The sequence below is a fragment of the Sus scrofa genome, chromosome 1, assembly GCF_000003025.6.
Source record: "Sus scrofa isolate TJ Tabasco breed Duroc chromosome 1, Sscrofa11.1, whole genome shotgun sequence".
NCBI lineage: Eukaryota > Metazoa > Chordata > Mammalia > Artiodactyla > Suidae > Sus > Sus scrofa.
Window position 1 is genome coordinate 175,195,467 of NC_010443.5, and position 17,943 is coordinate 175,213,409.

General features: G+C 38.8%; 2 protein-coding genes across 13 annotated transcripts in view; one reads left to right on the forward strand and one right to left on the reverse strand.

Annotated features, from left to right (window-relative positions):
• Positions 1-3,711, reverse strand: part of KLHL28 (kelch like family member 28) — a 35,150-nt gene extending 31,439 nt beyond the window's left edge. The window contains exon 1 of the mRNA XM_001926290.5: positions 2,538-3,711. The gene's annotated coding sequence lies outside the window, so the exon portion shown is untranslated. The remainder of the gene's footprint in view (positions 1-2,537) is intronic.
• Positions 2,706-17,943, forward strand: part of TOGARAM1 (TOG array regulator of axonemal microtubules 1) — a 76,138-nt gene continuing 60,900 nt past the window's right edge. For 10 of the 12 annotated variants that reach the window (XR_002346627.1, XM_005659920.3, XM_005659921.3 and 7 more), the window contains exons 1-2: positions 2,706-5,179; positions 16,952-17,108. Coding sequence is in view for 11 of the 12 variants with exons in the window: in XM_005659920.3 (XP_005659977.1) it covers positions 3,137-5,179; positions 16,952-17,108 (2,200 nt within the window). In the remaining variant the exon portion in view is untranslated. The remainder of the gene's footprint in view (positions 5,180-16,951; positions 17,109-17,943) is intronic. The other 2 variants (XM_013993375.2, XM_021101164.1) reach the window with 1 other exon arrangement.

Here is a 17,943-nt window from a genome sequence, read left to right on the forward strand (position 1 = left end):
TGGCTCAGTGGTTAACGAATCCGACTAGGAATCATGAGGTTGGGGGTTCGATCCCTGGCCTTGCTCAGTGGGTTAAGGATCTGGTGTTGCCCTGAGTTGTGGTATAGGTTGCAGACATGGCTCAGATCCCAAGTTGCTGTGGCCATGGCTGGCGTAGGCCAGCAGTTACAGCTCCAATTAGACTCCTAGCCTGGGAACCTCCATATGCCTTGGGAGCGGCCCCAGAAAAGGCAAAAAGACAAAAAAAAGAATAGGATTTTTTTAAAATCTGCACTGTGCATGGAGGTCCCATCACGCCTCAGTGAAAACGAATCCGATTAGTATCCATGAGGATGCGGGTTCAATCCCTGGCCTCACTCAGTGGGTTAAGGATCCAGCATTGCCCATTGCTGTGAGCTGTGGTGTAGGTCGCAGATGCAGCTCAGATCCCACGATGCTGTGGCTATGACGTAGGCCAGCAGCTACAGCCCCAATTTGACCCCTAGCCTGGAAACCTCCAAATGTCGCAGGTGAGGCCCTAAAAAGACAAAAAAAACAACAAGTCTGCATAATAATAAAAGTCTGCATCATCTTAATAGAACATACATTAAATGGATGGGATTTATTTTCCACAAAATAACTCTAAAAGACAATTAGTAAGATATGAGATGCTATCAGATCCCACTTCCTAAATATCCACCAGGAAGACTAATGCGTCTTCCAAATCTTCATCAAGGAAATGAAAGGTAACAAATATAAAAATAAATTGCAATCTATAACATAGTGATCTACAGGGCCCCAAGAAAAAGTGTCAAAATTAAGACTCATCTTGTTTTGTTCCAAGGAAAAGTATATAACTAGTTGATTTAAGTATCCAAGCCCCTTGAAAAGTATTATTTACAGAGAGAAGTGGTAATTCTTAAGCTTCTACCATAATTTTGATGATGAAACATTATTCAGGGCTTTCCAAGTTCCTTTTCCTTGTTCTTTGATTACCACACAACTTCCCAAGTTCATGGATACAGGAAAGAGTGCACTGGGTTTTCAACCTGAAAATTCTGATCACTGGAAAGAGTTATCTTCTATTCCAACATAAACTGACATTCTAATGTGTACATTCTGATGTGCACATCATTCTTTTACTTTAGTTTGAATTGAGTTCCTGAAGTCTGAGCATACATGAGTAAAAATATAAATTTGAACTTCTTACATTGGAAATATGATAACTAGACATTCCTTCTCATTGACAACTGCTAAAATCATCTCTCGGGTTTCATTCCCCAGCCCCTGCCCTGCCCTTTACAAAAAAAAACAAGAAAAAATTTGGTTTTATTTTTTGGTCTAATGAAATATCTAGTCAAACCAAATTTAGGCAATTTATTTAAATATCAAAATGACTAATTAAAATTAAAGTAACAACCAAGAATTTAAACCAAAACATATGGACGCATGTTTGCATAAGTCTCATTTACATTTACTCACAAAAGAAAAAAAACCAAAACATAATAATCAAATTGGCTTTAAAACAACACTCAGAAATTATTTTTGAACTTTCATTATCCAGCAACATAATATATAAAGTAGTTTGGCACGCTAAGAATAAAGTATTTAAGAGACATCCCGTGTGTTACAGAACAGGGTAGGAACACTTGCATTTTAAAAGCATAAATTTAAGATTTTAAATAACAGACTTCTTTCATTGGGTCATTCAAAAGCAACTGTATTATTCCCTAAAACAAAAACCAAAAATTCTACCACACTACAAAGAATTCAGCCTCAAATCAGGCACTCTAGCTCCTCAACGGTGTCCGCTTAAGTTTTATTTAAAAGGAAAAAATGCTCACCAAATTCACTGTTTGCCTAAAACAAAGAAATGTCTATTACCAGCTCTAAATCTACAGGGCAGAATTCTCTTAGGACCATGATGCCAAGAACTTCAACCGCAACTGAAACTGTCTTTGCAATCTCCGTTTCCAGGAGACTGAAAGGCTGCAGAGACGCGGGAGGATCCCGCAGGGAGGTTGAAGCGCCGGAGGGAGCGGGAGGGGGAAGGGGTGAGCCCCACAGAGGAACTGCATTAGACTTTGAGAACGTATAAAGGAGACAAGGTTAGCTACAGAAAAAAAATAGATTTATCTTCAGCTCTAAGTAGGTTATGAAATAGAGAACTTATAGTTATGAGCATAAGGAAAAATGACAAAAAACAAACCCAAAACATTAACCCTTCAAGACCAGAGCGTAAGCGAAGTAGGAATCAGGGCGGGGGGGGGGGGCCGCAGGGAAAGTAAGGGCCCAAAACACCAGGTTTTGAAAAAAAAGTACGTAAGCTCGGAACTTGGCCCGGATTTAGATCTCCTGTCCCGGTAAGTAGACGGCAGGAGGAAAGGATCGCACATACGGCTGTAGACTGCAACACGTCTACAACGGTAACTAGCCCTGCACAGGAAGATGTCGTCTCTCCCCCTGCTTGCTACCGTTCATTTCCTTATATCTTACTCCACCACCAGCAGCACTCAAGCAAAACTTTGCACCGCAGAAGCACAGCAAAAAGAAAATACCTGAGTCCCAAGAATCACTCCCGCAGCAACAGGAGGAGGAGCCGTGGACGACTGGAGCCCGGGCAAGATCCTCACTTGCCTCTAGTCAAATCTCAATTCCTACGGGTGGGGCGGGGAACTTCCGCCCGGAGCGAGGAGAGCGTCACTTCCGCTTACTGCCGTCTCCTTTCCTCGCCTTCCCTGCTACAGAGACGTTCACTACGTTCACTCGTTCACTACGTTCGCTACGTTCGCAACACTCTCACTTCCTTTTCCAGAAGACGTCAGCCTAATCCGAATTTCTGACGTAGACTACATAACCCAGCATTCATCACTGCAGGTTAATTTCCGGGTTAAGACGTCCGCTCTGGGTACATCACCATGGAAGCGATCGGTTTGGTCACGTGGTGCCCCTGGTTACGCCCGGTGGCAGCTGTGGGGTCTGGCGCTCCGGCGGGGGCCATTTTGCTGAAGGCAGCCTCAGAGTCAAGCTTGGCAGCTGGTCAAGCTGTTCCTTTTCCTCTTCTGCAGCTTGAGGCTTGGAGAGGAACAAGAAGGCTGGGCTCCATCGAGCCCTTCGGAGACGATGGTTTCCTCCAGCCTCCACTTGACGACCCTCCATGGCGGCTGCGCCCTCCGCGCTGCACCCTCTGCCTCCCCTTCCAGCCCTCGGTGCCTCTCGCCTTCAGAGCCGCAGTCGTCCTTCCGCCTCAGAGACTGATGATAGTCTACGTGGGGGCGCCATGAGAGGCGAGAAAAACTACTGCCGAGGAGCTGCCGGAGACCACGGCTCCTGCTCCCCGACACCTTCGCCTCTGGCCTCGGCCCTCTTGATGCCGGCGGAGGCAGTCTCAAGTAGTTGGTCTGGGTCTGGAGGTGGTTTGTCAGGGGGAGACGAAGAGGAGACTCGGCTTCTTCAACTCCTCCGAACCGCGCCGGACCCTTCCGAGGCTTTCCAGGCTTTGCAGGCTGCTTTGCCGCGGCGAGGCTGTCGACTTGGCTTCCCCCGACGGAAGGAAGCATTGTATCGGGCCCTGGGCCGAGTGCTGGTGGAAGGAGGTAGTGATGAGAAGCGACTCTGCTTGCAATTCCTCTTGGACATTCTTCGGGGTCAGGGGGAGGCAGGCCAGCTGGAAGAGGCCTTTAGCTTAGCACTTCTGCCTCAACTGGTTGTTTCCTTACGAGAAGAGAATCCGGCCTTGCGGAAAGATGCGCTCCAGATCCTACACATATGTCTGAAACGTAGTTCCGGACAGGTGCTGAGAACGCTGATACAGCAAGGACTGGAAAGTACCGACTCCCGGCTTAGAGCTTCCACAGCTCTGCTATTCCCTATCTTGCTTACACCTGAGGATTTGTTGCTCGGCCTAGATCTTACGGAGGTGATAATATCCTTAGCACGAAAGCTTGGCAGTCAGGAAATAGAAGAAGAATCTGAGACAGCTTTCTCTGCTCTTCAACAAATTGGGGAGCGTCTTGGCCAAGAGAGGTTTCAATCCTATATCTCTCGCCTGCCTTCTGCCCTGAGGAGACACTACAATCGCCGCCTGGAGACACATTTCGGAAGTCAGGTTCCTTATTATCTGGAACTTGAAGCTTCTGGATTGCCTGAAGATCCCCTTCCCTGTGCAGTGACTATTTCCAACAGTAACCTTAAATTTGGGATTATTCCTCAGGAGCTGCATTCAAGATTGTTAGATCAGGAAGACTATAAGAACCGGACTCAGGCCGTCGAGGAACTAAAACAGGTGATGGGACGCTTTAACCCTAGTTCCACCCCTTATTCTAGTCTTGTCGGTTTCGTTAGTTTGCTATATAATTTGTTAGACGATTCTAACTTCAAAGTGGTTCATGGCACACTTCAAGTCCTGCATTTACTGGTTATTCGCCTTGGAGAGCAGGTACAACAGTTCTTGGGACCAGTTATAGCAGCTTCTGTCAAAGTGCTGGCTGACAACAAGTTGGTGATCAAACAAGAGTACATGAAAATCTTCCTCAAGCTGATGAAGGAAGTAGGTCCTCAACAGGTGCTTTGCTTACTCCTGGAACATCTCAAACACAAGCATTCTAGAGTGAGAGAGGAGGTGGTGAACATTTGCATCTGCTCCCTCCTAACTTATCCCAGTGAGGATTTTGACTTATCCAAACTGTCTTTTGATCTTGCCCCAGCTCTTGTAGATAGCAAACGCAGGGTACGCCAAGCAGCCCTTGAAGCCTTTGCTGTGTTGGCATCATCAATGGGCTCAGGTAAAACCAGCATCCTTTTCAAAGCTGTGGATACTGTTGAGCTGCAAGATAATGGAGATGGAGTGATGAATGCTGTACAGGCCAGATTGGCTAGGAAAACTCTCCCAAGATTAACAGAACAGGGGTTTGTGGAATATGCAATACTCATGCCATCATCTGCCCAGGGTAGATCAAACCATTTGGCACATGGAGCAGATACAGACTGGCTTTTGGCTGGTAACAGAACACAGAGTGCACACTGTCACTGTGGTGACCACACCAGGGATAGCATGCAAATTTATGGATCATACAGTCCAACTATCTGTACCCGAAGGGTACTAAGTGCGGGAAAAGGAAAAAATAAATTACCGTGGGAAAATGAGCAGCCTGGAGTCACAGGAGAAAACCAGACCTCCAACTCTAAGGATATAGACCAGGTATGCATTTTTTCTAATTTCCTTGAATTGTAACTATGAAAATGCTTAAAATGAAAGTATATCTGTAATGTAAGAATGAGACTCCCTGAGGGTTATTATGCTTTGTGATTTTCTATTATAATGGGACATAACACATAGGAAGCTTTAGTATGTTTCCTGCTTGATGGGTTTGATCAAATTTGAGGCACAATTTGCTATAGACAATACTTGGATTTCAGTTTTGGCCTGTCACTTTGGCATTTTAAGCTATCTCATTCATACAACAAACAATAAATACCTAGTAGGTGCCAAGTAAAGAGCTAAAGTTTGAGAATAAAGATGAGACCGGATCCACAGAGTGTAGGGGAAAGATCAGACTGTACATGAGCAATCTCAAATTTGCTAAGAGCCAAGATAGAAATATAAAGAGTCTTGTAGAAATAGTGAAAATAGAAAAAATGGTTCCACTAGAAAAGTAAAAAAAAATCTTCTAAGAAGATACAACATTTGAACTGAGATTTTTTTTTCCCCCGCAAAGTTTTGATGTTCTTTGTTTTTTGCTTTTGTTTTTGCTTTTTGGGACCACACCCGCGGCATATGGAGTTTCCCAGGCTAGGGGTCTAATTGGAGCTGTAGCTGCCAGCCTCCACCACAGCCACAGCAACGAGGGATCCGAGCTGCATCTTCAATCAACACCACTGCTCACAGCAACGCTGAATCCTTAACCCACTGAGCAAGGCCAGGGATTGAATTTTCGACCTCATGGATGCTAGTCAGATTCGTTAACCACTGAGCCAGGATGGGAACTCCCTCCCCCAAAGTTTTTATTTTGAAATTCCAAATCTGTAGGTTACTTAAAGAATAGTACGGTGAATATTAATATACTTCATCTGTATCTACTAGTTGTTGCCATGTTCCCATGGGTGCTTCACATTTGCTGAAAAGTTTGAAACTTAGTACACGTATCTTGACATTTCACTCTTAAATACTTTTGCAGTATCTCCTAAGAATGAGATTTTCACTTAAGACCATCATACACCGTTATCACACTACAGAATATCAATGGTAATTCGATAATATCTAATAAAGCTTGTATTTCTATTTCTCCAGTTGTCCCCAAAATGTGTTTTATTTATTTTACTTTTATCATCCAGGGTCTAATCAAGAGTCATGTGGTTATGTATCTCTTTTTTTTATTATGGCCACACCTGAGGCATATGAAAGTTTCCAGGCTGGGGATTGAACCCATGCCTTCACAGTGACAGAGCTGCTACAGTCAGATTCTTCAGCCACTGCACCAGCCACAGTGGGAACTCTAATACATCTCTTTTATCTGGGATAATAAACCCACCTGTTTGTTTATTTTTTCATGATATTGGCTTTTTTTTTTTTTTTTGAAGAGTCTTAATTTATGTGATTGTTTCCTTATGATTATATTCAGGATAAACAGTTTTAGCAAAATACTACACAGCAGATATTGTGAACTTCACTTTACATCACCTCATAAGATATATTTCAGGTGTCCCCCTATTGGTGATGCTAAATAAATTTTATCACTTGGTTGAGATGGTGATAGCCATGTCACTCCATTGTAAAGGTTTGTTTTCCTCTTTGTAATTAGCACATGATCTGTAGGATGATGCTTTGAGGCCCTGTGACTCCCTCAGCAACTTTTCACCCTATTCTTACAGGATCCACTAATGATCCTTCCCTGTATCATTTGTTAGATTGGAGACCACAAAAAAAGGGTAAATTTTTGAAAATTCTGACATTTCTTCTGTATTTGTTACTTGGCATTCTTTTTTTTTTTTCTATATGTAATAATTAAATATGTCAGTAATCCTTTTGATGCTAAAATTGTCTAAAATTTAATTTGCCCAGTGGCTTGCTCCTAAGTCCTTTGACATGATTCTAGTCTTTGAACACTTCCTTAGCATAATATGATGCCCAGATTTGCCTTGTATTTTTCTTGCTCCAGACCTGGAATCTGCCATTTTTTTCTAAAGCCCAAGAACTGCTTTTTTAGTGAACAGGAAATTGAAAATCAAAATCTGGGTATAGATGTGCTCACTGCTATTGCTTACCACCGTGGATTGGCACTTGGAATGTGTAGAACCAGGGAATACCTTTATTTATTTAACAAATTTATACTTCCAGTTCAAATCCAACACTATGGGATTCTTCCTCATCTTCCTTTAGTCCACATTTGTAACTCCCTTCTCCCACAATATAACCCTGGTTCCCAACATCACTTATAGATATGCTATATCCTGCAATCCATAAAAAAAAATTACTACAGCAATAACACGACAATTAACTACTTATTAATAAAGTTCAAGATTTCTTTGCCATTCTTTTTCTGCTTAGAATTATCCTATGGTCACATGTTCAAACTCCTTTTTTTTTTTGGCCTTTTTAGGGCCATACCTGTGGCTTATGGAAGTTCCCAGTCAAGGGGTTGAATCAGAGCTGTAGCTGCTGGCCCACACCACAGCCACAGCATCTCGGGATCCTAGCCACCTCTTTGACCTATACTGCAGCTTGCGGCAATGCTGGATGCTTAACCCACTGAACAGGGGCTAGGAATTGAACCCACATCCTCATGATACTAGTTGGGTTCGTTACCACTGAGCCACAATGAGAACTCCTGTTTCTTTTGTTTTTTTGTTTTTGTTTTTTAAACAGTATTTAAGGAAGATTTAATTACAAGAGCAGCATTGTGTAAATTGTGTGAGTTTTTCTTTCTCTTTTTCTTTTTTAAGAAGCTGGAGACTGGAGACTTAATCAATTAGACTTACATCTGTTAGACTACTTTAGGTGTACCTTGTTGAATTTCATGAGAATTAGCACAGTATTAGGATAAAACCGGAGATAGTGATAGATGTAAAAGATATTTCAGAGGATTTAGTGGCTAAGTGTTGAAGGAGAAGGCGATAAAGAGTGGTAACTCAAATTTGAATGAGATGACAAAATACATGATAATCCGTGAATACAAAGGGAAGGGGAAAAAAGGGAAGTTAATTTGCTGGAAAATGAATTTTAGGTAGAAGACGATAGAACACTCTGCTGAGTTTGTTGAAGACCACTATTCAAGAGACAAAGAAAGAAGCTGAGGTGTAGATCTTGGAAGTCACATATTGAGATGTAATTGTTAAAACTCTGAGAGTGGAGGGGCTCTCCAATGAAAGGCATTTAGAGAAAGAGCAGAGTGCTTAAGACTCAGTCTTAGCATACAGCCCCATTTAGGGAGTAGCAGTAGGAGATAGAGCCAAAGAAGGCAAAGAGAAAGAGTGCCTAAGAGTTGGAAGAAAGCCAAGAAAAAACAAAAGTTTTAGAAGTGAAGAGAGTTTTAGGAAGTACATCAGTACTGTTAAATGCAGAAGAGATTGAGGAGAATGAAAACTGAAAAAGCATGATTTGTTCTTACATATTCAACCTGCTACTTGTAAAATAATTTTGATGGTACTTTTCATTTTATCTTTCCTAATTTCTTTTTAATAATCCTGATTGTAAAAAAAAGTTACATGTGCTTACTATAGAAAATTTGGAAAAGGCACAAAGAAATTTAAATTTTTTAGCAGTCTCACTACTGAGGCCTTCAGTGAATATTTTGTTGCTTGTTCTTCAAGTATCATTTCAGTTTTTGTATGAAGAATCACAAGTATGATTCTTTTTTCCATAATGAAAGTCTCCCACTAACATAGTGCTGTATCTACAATCAGTATCAGCAGATATCTGTTAAGTGAGAATATAGAAACTAAGAGTTTGATGGTGAAAGAAAAGACCAAGCAAGACAGCAGAATATAGTGGGATGAGTTAGTGCTGAGTTTTATTTTTAAATAGGAAACACTTGATTTGAAAGAGGCAGAGAAAGGAGCCACCAGTGAATTAAATAGGCCTAGTCTGTGTCTGGTACTGTGATAGATCTTAGATTTGCAAGAAATATATGATTCAATTCCTGTAATCATATTTAAGAGTCAAATTTGAGAGGAAAACAAGGAATTAATGTCTCTAAGTAAAGACTGAGTCAAGAACACAGGTATAGAGAGAGTTTAGCTTTAGAACAGAGGCGGATATCTTTTTCTCTGGATCTGAAGGAAAAATACAAGGAAGAAGACTTAGGATTCAGAAAAATTTTGAGGGAGGACTTTTTTTTTAAGTCAAAATAAAGGAAGATATGAGCTCTGGAATAGTGCTTATCAAATTTTAATATGCACATGAATTACCTCAGGATCTTATTAAAATGGAAATTCTGCTTCAGTTTGTCTGGAAGGAAGTCTGAGACTACATGTCTAATAAACTCCTGGGTATTGCTGATGCTGCTGATTTGTGAATCATATTTTGAAGGCAGGCTCTAATACTAGGCTTCTATATATTTTGGTAAACTAAGAGGCAAGCTGAGAATGGAAAATAGAGAATCAGAAATTTGAAGAATGTGAGAAAGACTTAGAATACTTTATGTGGCACATTTAAAGGTAATAGAAAACCTCAAATTATTAAGCTGCACTAATGTATTTGGTGTGAACTTAATCCTCAAATTGAAATTTTCCTTGAATATTGCGTCGCTTCCAATAAGTAGTCTTTAATTTTCTCTTAAAAATATGATTGGAATATCTGAATGTGTAAAACCCTTAGTTTTGAAGCCTGTAAATCTGAAAGTATATCTAAATTAGTATAGATATTGTATTGTTTCCAATAAATGGTCCTTAAATTTCTTTTTAAAATTTTATTGAGATGTCTGAAGTATTTGAAAAACTTTTGTTTTTAATGCCTGTCAAAATCATGGGTAACCCAAAACGTTATCTCTTCTCAGTGTAAATGAACTATTACAAATGTAAAAATAAGCTTAAAATATCTTAAAAATAAACCTTAAAAAGCATTTTAGAGAGTTCCCACTGTCGCACAGCGGAAACGAATCCGACCAGCATCCATGAGGACGTGGGTTCAATCCCTCGCCTCGCTCAGTGGGTTAAGGATCTGGTATTGCCATGAGCTGTGGTATAGGTTGCAGACGTGACTCAGATCTGATTTTCTGTGGCTGCGGTAGAGGCTGGCAGCTGTAGTAGCTCTGATTTGACCCCTAGCCTGGGAACTGCCATATGCTGTAAGTGCAGCCCTAGAAAGCAAGACAGTATATATTATTGTATTGATTTTACCATCTAAAAAAAGCTACAGCAATTCCCTTGATAAACAAAACATACCATTTTTATATACATATTTTTATTTCCCTGTTACTTTTTTACCTAGGACAGTGTCAGCTACGTTATGTTACATACAGCCTCACCCACAGACAACAACTTTTGTTTCCTCAAAAAGAAAAAATTGAAAGTTAAGTAACAAAGAACTATCTTTCATTATCTCCCATAAGTGCATATATCTTTTTTATGATTTAAGTGATTAAAAATAAACATGCATTTATCATCACCCAAGGGCAGCCCTTAAGCTATTAATTTGATGGTTACTCTATAAGGTATAACAGACGAGGGTATATTAAAAATGTATTTCATGATAGTTATTTGCTTTTTTGGCTGCACCTGTGGCATATGGAAGTTCACGGGCCAGGTATTGAATCCGAGCCACAGCTATGGCAACATGGGATCCTTAACCTACTGCACCAGGCAAGGACTGAATCCACACCCCAGCAGCGACCTGAGCCAAGGTTGAATCCTTAACCTGCTGCACTACAGCGGAACTATGGTGATTTGCCTTTTTATTTCAATTAGAAATTAGGTTCTGGGAGTCTCCGTCATGATTCAGTGGAAATGAATCCAAGTAGTATCCATGAGGATGCGGGTTTGATCCCTGGCCTCGTTCAGTGGGTTAAGGATCCTTCATTGCTGTGGCTGTGGCATAGGCTGGCAGCTGTAGTCCGATTCAACCCCTAGCTAGGGAACTTCCATATGCTGCAAGTATGGCCCTAAAAAGCAAAATAGAAATTAGGTTCTAAAGATTTTTAATTAACTCAATTTTATATTAGTCTCAAATCTTAAAAGTTAACTAAGAGCCTAGAAATTAAAACATTAGCTAATATATTAAGCATTGTAAAATTTGTGGCATCATAAGAATTGTTCCCTTTTAGGAGTTCCCGTCGTGGCTCAGTAGTTAACGAATCCAACTAAGAACCATGAGGTTGTAGGTTCGATCCCTGGCCTTGCTTAATGGGTTAAGGATCCTGCATTGCTGTGAGCTGTGGTATAGGTCGCAGACGTGGCTCAGATCCTGCGTTGCTGTGGCTATGGCGTAGGTCAGTGGCTACAGCTCTGATTAGACCCCTAGCCTGGGAATCTCCATGTGTCACGGGTGCACCCTAGAAAAAGACAAAAAAATTAAAAAAAAAAAAAGAATAACAAGAGTACATACATATGGAGGAAAAGACCCTGAAAGAAGAATTGTTCCCTTTTAATAAAGATATTATCTATTATAAAATTTAATTGAATACATGATTTAACAATTTTCTGTTTGAAAAAGAGTGATGTTAATGTATCCAACCAGTGAAACCAGTAAAAGAACTTTAAGAAATTTAAGTCGGAGTTCCCGTCGTGGCGCAGAGGTTAACGAATCCGACTAGGAACCATGAGGTTGCGGGTTCGGTCCCTGCCCTTGCTCAGTGGGTTAATGGTCCGGTGTTGCCGTGAGCTGTGGTGTAGGTTGCAGACGCGGCTCGGATCCCTTGTTGCTGTGGCTCTGGCGTAGGCCGGTGGCTACAGCTCCGATTCAACCCCTAGCCTGGGAACCTCCATATGCCGCGGGAGCGGCCCAAGAAATAGCAACAATAACAACAACAAAAGACAAAAGACAAAAAAAGACCAAAAAAAAAAAAAAGAAATTTAAGTCAATTAGGCATTTCCTGAGAAGATAATTCAAGTTTACACAGTTATATCATACTTGTATTAATTTTACATGGTAACAAAATCTGGGAGAAGACAGCTGTTTTCTGATTTGTCCAAAGAGACATCTTAAATAGAATTTTTATGTGAACTTTTCCCATGCAAGTGTGTATCACATATTAAACCTTTTAAGAACAATTATTTTTCCTTGTTCTTTAACCAGTGATCAAGGATATTAATTAAACTTACAGTTAGTCTGTTTTCCCTTGAATGTATAGCTTTTGGCAAGGCTATTTTTTTCCCTCAAGAGAAAGTGCATTTAAGTCATAAGAAGTAAAAGAAATATTAGATCCTGATTTTGAGTTTTACTTAGTTTAATGTGATAATTATAGCACCTAACCTGGGTAATAATGATGATTTTTATAAGCCAATTGTAAGTTTGTTCCAGTTGCTTTTATCCTGATTAATTGTCTGTAGAGAGAAAAGATATACCAATGTGTTTGCTCAGAAAGCATTTCATTTTCATAAAATGGAAAATTATTACCCTCTGCATAATCTAGAGGATCTAATCATGAAAGCAGTAGAATTTATGGTAGAAGCAGGTGGCAGTTTATTAAGAATATTGAACAGCTTAAGAAACAAAAACATAACTAAGCACCATTAAGTTCATCAAGGAAGTGTCATTGTTGACTATGTTGGTTTTAAAAATATTTCCACAAGTTCTTTGAGATTCTTCTTCTGAAGAGTTGGCACCAAATTCCCCTCTCCTTGAATATGTCTGGACTTATGTCTAACAAATAAAGTAGAACTAATGGTGTATGACTTCAGAAACTAGGTCATAGAAAGGCACTGCAGCTTCCATCATGGTTGCTCTTTTTCTGTAATTACTTGATCTGGAGGAACTCAGCTGCCCTGTGCTGAGCAGCCCACTGGAGACACCCAAAAAACAAGAGACTGAGGCCTCCAAAGGTAGCCACCTGAGTGAACCTCAGTGATCATCCAGTCTCAGTCAAGCCTTTAGTTCACAGCAGCCTAGCCAACATCTTGACTGCAGCCTCAGAGAGATTTAAAACCATCCAGTTAAGTTGCTTCCAAATTCTTGATCCACAGAAAGAGAATAAATGTTTATTGTTTTAAGCTATTATATTTTGGATTAACTGATTACACAACAATAGATAACTGTTAGATTGAGAGTTACCATTCCCAGAAATTCAGCAAGACATTTTTTTTCTGTATCCATATCTTGTACAAAAATTCTTTTTGAAAGCAACTCAGAAGTTCCATTATAGGAGATTGGCATAACTGGTCAGAGGAATAATATGCCTTTAAAAATAGTTTATATCCTTAGATCTAACAATTCCATTTTTAGTATTTCTGTAGGACTATATATTTCTCTATACATATTTTATATTTCTGTAGAACATGTATTGCATAAGGATATGTACCTAACAATGTTTACTACAAGATTGCAACAGTAAGTTGTGACAAGGAAAATGTCCATCAGTTGGGAACTGTGGGCCCAACCATAATGTAGAGTACTGGGTAACCATTAAAAAGAACAAGCAGATATGTATGGATTAACATGGAAGGATGTCTACAATATACAAAGTACTATGTGCCAGAGTATTTTATGATCTATTTTTGTTTTTTAAATTACTTATTGAAAAATTATGTCTCTTGAGAAAGACCTGTTAACAGAGTTTATCAATAGGATTCTAGTGAAAGGGGGACCAAAGAATTTTACTTTATATCTTATTTACTTCTATATTGTTTACATTTTTAAAAATAAGCAGATACTACTTTTATAGTGAAAGTTTACAGGACTTATTATAGGTTTTAACAACATAGGAAGTAAAATAAATTGTTTATATTTCATTATAACATTAAGAGCAAAAGTGGGATATAAAACTACACATGGTATCACAATTATGTTTTTTTAAAGTTAGCATAGAAAATGATTTGAAAAAACATACAAAAAGATGTTTCAGAATGTGACTTTGGAGGTAATTGGAATAAACTTTTTATTTTTATTTTTATTTTTTGCTTTTTAGGGCCGCACCCACGGTATATGGAGGGCCCCAGGCTAGGGGTCCAATCAGAACTACAGCTGCCGGCATACGCCACAGCCACAGCAACAATCATATCTGATCCTCTTCTTTGACCTACAATGCCAGATCCTTAACCTGCTGAGCGAGGCCAGGGATCGAACCCGCAACCTCATGGTTCCTAGTTGGTTTTGTTTCTGCTGCACCATGATGGGAACTCCGAAATAAACTTTTTAAATGGCCTCCATTAAAGGGCAAGGTTGGAGTCCAGGCAAAATCAGAAAGAACTGGTAGCAGAAGAAAAAGTGGAGGCTAAAGGTCAAGATAAATTTGGTGGAGTTCAATAAAGGCAGAAGTGTAGGTAGTTTCTGAGAGAATTAGCTATTAAAAGTTTTTTCCCGATAATTTGCTACTAACTATACCCAAATAGAATTAAAACCATTTTTGTAATATTCTTAGCACTCCTTACCTAAAGCTGAACTAAGGTGTGTTAGGTTAAAGAAATGTTTTTATGAAAAAATATATAAGGAATCAGGTGCAAAGGTTAAGAGATAATAAACAACAAGATTAAAATAGTAAGATTGTGTGAATTTCAAATCATTGTTAATATTAAATGAGAAACTTACCTTTTTAACAGTTTCATTTACTATAAGGAGTTAAGTAAATTAAATGTTTAGATATTAATTTGGAAGACCAAAACTCAATGCCATCTTCCTAAGAGTCATAAAGTGCTCTAAACAGACTGCTTCTTATTTTATAAATTTAGCTTACAACTCTTTCAAAACATATCTATTTTCTTTTATGTGAACTCATTTCCTTTTCCCTCTATTTATTGTTTAGTCCCATCAATGCTTATCCTGATGAAAATCATTTGACAACTTCTAAGAAAGACCATAAAGGGCCCCTCATGTTCATAATAATAGGTGTGTCCTATAGTGTGCTTTCAAATATTTGCAGATTTTTCTACACCAAAATGTAACTCCTGACTGACTTCTCCTAGATTCTTGAAAATGCCACACTCACACCCACATTCTTCACTGCTCCCACCTCCCGCATTATCCCCACTCCCACCACCACTACCACTAGTTGTTAGTATGTACTGGCATATATACTAATTTTTCTGTTCTCTAAGCAAAATATAATTATACAGTAAATAAAAAAATGTATGCCATACTGGAGAATTATTTCTGAGTTACAATTTTAAATGGGTTAGTATGTCTATTTTTAATATCCTTAATCAAATGTTGATTGTAATTGGTTTCGTTTTTATTCCATTGTGTCATTTTCAAATGGACTACTGTGTAATTAGTCATAGAAATTGTAATGCTAAATTTTGAGCAAGTAAAGTTGGGCCTGTTTTTGCTGAGACATACTTTATTTCTCTTTGGTATATGGGGGTTTAATTTTTGAAGGAGTTAACAGGTTTTTTCACAAAATTTGATGAGGAATAACAAGTTATTTGAAATATATTTGGTAGTTCCTAGTTGAAGTCTCGGAATAGTCAAGTAGCTAAGAAGTTTTCAAATAGAAGTGTCTGATTTTATTGTATTTCAGTGCTGTTTGATACTTGGAAAAGTTTGTAAAGACGCCTATCTCAGAAGACTTATAGTTCATCACATCTAAGATTTGATTGTGTCTATAAGCTCCAAATAAATTTATAGATTGTATGTATAATTTCTTTTTTTTTTTTTTGTCTTTTTGCTATTTCTTTGGGCTGCTCCCGCAGCATATGGAGGTTCCCAGGCTAGGGGTAGAATCGGAGCTGTAGCCACTGGCCTACGCCAGAGGCATAGCCAACACGGGATCTGAGCCACATCTGCAACCTACACCACAGCTCACGGCAACGCCAGATCATTAACCCACTGAGCAAGGGCAGGGACGAAACCCGCAACCTCATGGTTCCTAGTCAGATTCGTTAACCACTGCGCCACGACGGGAACTCCATATGTATAATTTCTCATCTGTTCAGTCATTTTTAAAATGTTCTATAGCCATGATCAATGTGAAATGATCCAGAAAAACTGAGGCTGGCATTGGTGAAGAATTCGGAATATTTTAATCATGCTTTCATTTAGTTCTTTAACTATAATTATGTAGAACTTCAAAGTTCTGTCCTGGCACTTTTGTATCTTAAAAGATCAAAGGAAGTAGGTGGGAAAGGAATTGAAAACTATAAAGTAAGGGACATTTATAAATGTACTTGGAGAGTTCCTGTTGTGGCTCAGTGATTAACAAACCCGACTAGGCCAGCAACTGTAGCTCTGATTTGACCTCCTAGCCTGGGAACTTCCATATGCTTCGGGTTCAACCCTAAAAAGACAAAAGACAAAAAAAAAAAAGAAAGAAAGAAAAAGTATTATGTACTTGGTTTTAACTAAAAGACCTATCATACAAAAATGTCACAAGGGAACCATGACATAGGTTACATTTTCCACTTGAGGTACAGATTATGGATAGTAAATTTGGCTCAGTAAGAATAGTAGAATGGCTGTTTGCTAGTTCAGTGACCTTCAGTTGGTATTTATTGTCCAATACTCAGATAAAGATGGTATAGTGTGACAGGCTGTGCTACTGAGTCAAAAATGTTCTTTTCTCTGTTCAAGTTGTCGTTTTATTCTTTTTGTTATTTGCATTCTTTCCTTCTGGGCTGCCAGATGTGTACTCTAGGAAGGTAAGGTATAGAAAAGGTTTGGAGTGAGGTATAAGAAAGAGGAACAAAACAAGAATTTTTTATCATAGCTTGAGAAAATAATGCTAATGTGCTATACTATACATGGATGTTTATTTGTATCATTGTGCACTGGGTAAATTTAATTTTTTTGTTTTAATCTGAATTTCATAGTTGGATCTAAATTATTCTGTCATATTTATTACTAGTTGACCTAACACACATTTGCTAATTTAGTATTCTGTTCTTACAGTTTTCAGCATGTGATTTCATTCCATCGCCAAAATTAAAGCCCTCTCAAGGAATGCCAGTCAGTGATGATGTATGTTTTAGCAGAAAAAGAGTGTCTAGAAACTTATTTCAGAATAGTCGGGAATTTAACCCAGATTCTCTTCCTATATGTGCTGCTGGTAAGTAATTGCAGATAATGGACATGTAGAATTAAATTTTAAAGATTTCTCTAAACTTCATAGTTCATTCAAGAGCTCATAGAACTTATAATCTAGTAGACAATTCAGATTCAATAAATATTTGGTAAAGATCTGATAAGAGTGGACACTTTGACATAACTGTCTTATAAGACTCTTGGTTTCCCACTGAAATCCTTTAAATACTATTGTAAGGCAATATTTGCGTAATCAACAACTTATATTTACTGAGTATATCTAAGTACTGGGGATATAGTGGTCAACAAAAGAAGGAAAACTTTCTGCCTAGTAGATCTTACATTCTAATTGGGCCAAAGCAAACATTAATTAAATGCAAAACAGAATAGGTTAGATGGTGATAAATACTATAGAAGAAAAAATAAGGAGGAAGGGCTGTTTTAAATAATGTGTTAAAAGAAGGCCATTTTCAGAAGGGAATATTTGAAGCGAACCACATAGATATCAGTAGATATCTAGAGAGAACGGCAGATAATTCCAAGAAGAGGGAAACAGTGCAGAGTATAAGACATGTTTGAGAAGGGTCAAATAAGCTAATAAGTCTGGAATAGAATGAGTAAGGGGAAGAGAAGTAAAAAATGAAGAGAGATAATAAAGGTTCTTATTTTAAGGCCTAATGGGCTGTTGAATGAACATTGGTTTTACTCTGAGTGAGGAGCATTTTGAGGAAAGAAGTAACCTTAATTGCCTTATGTTCTCCTTATGTTATGTTTAAAATAGGGTAAAGGAGGCAAGGGAGGAAATAGGGAGTCTATCATAACAATCCAGGCTAGAGTTGAAGTAGGCTTTGACCAGTGTA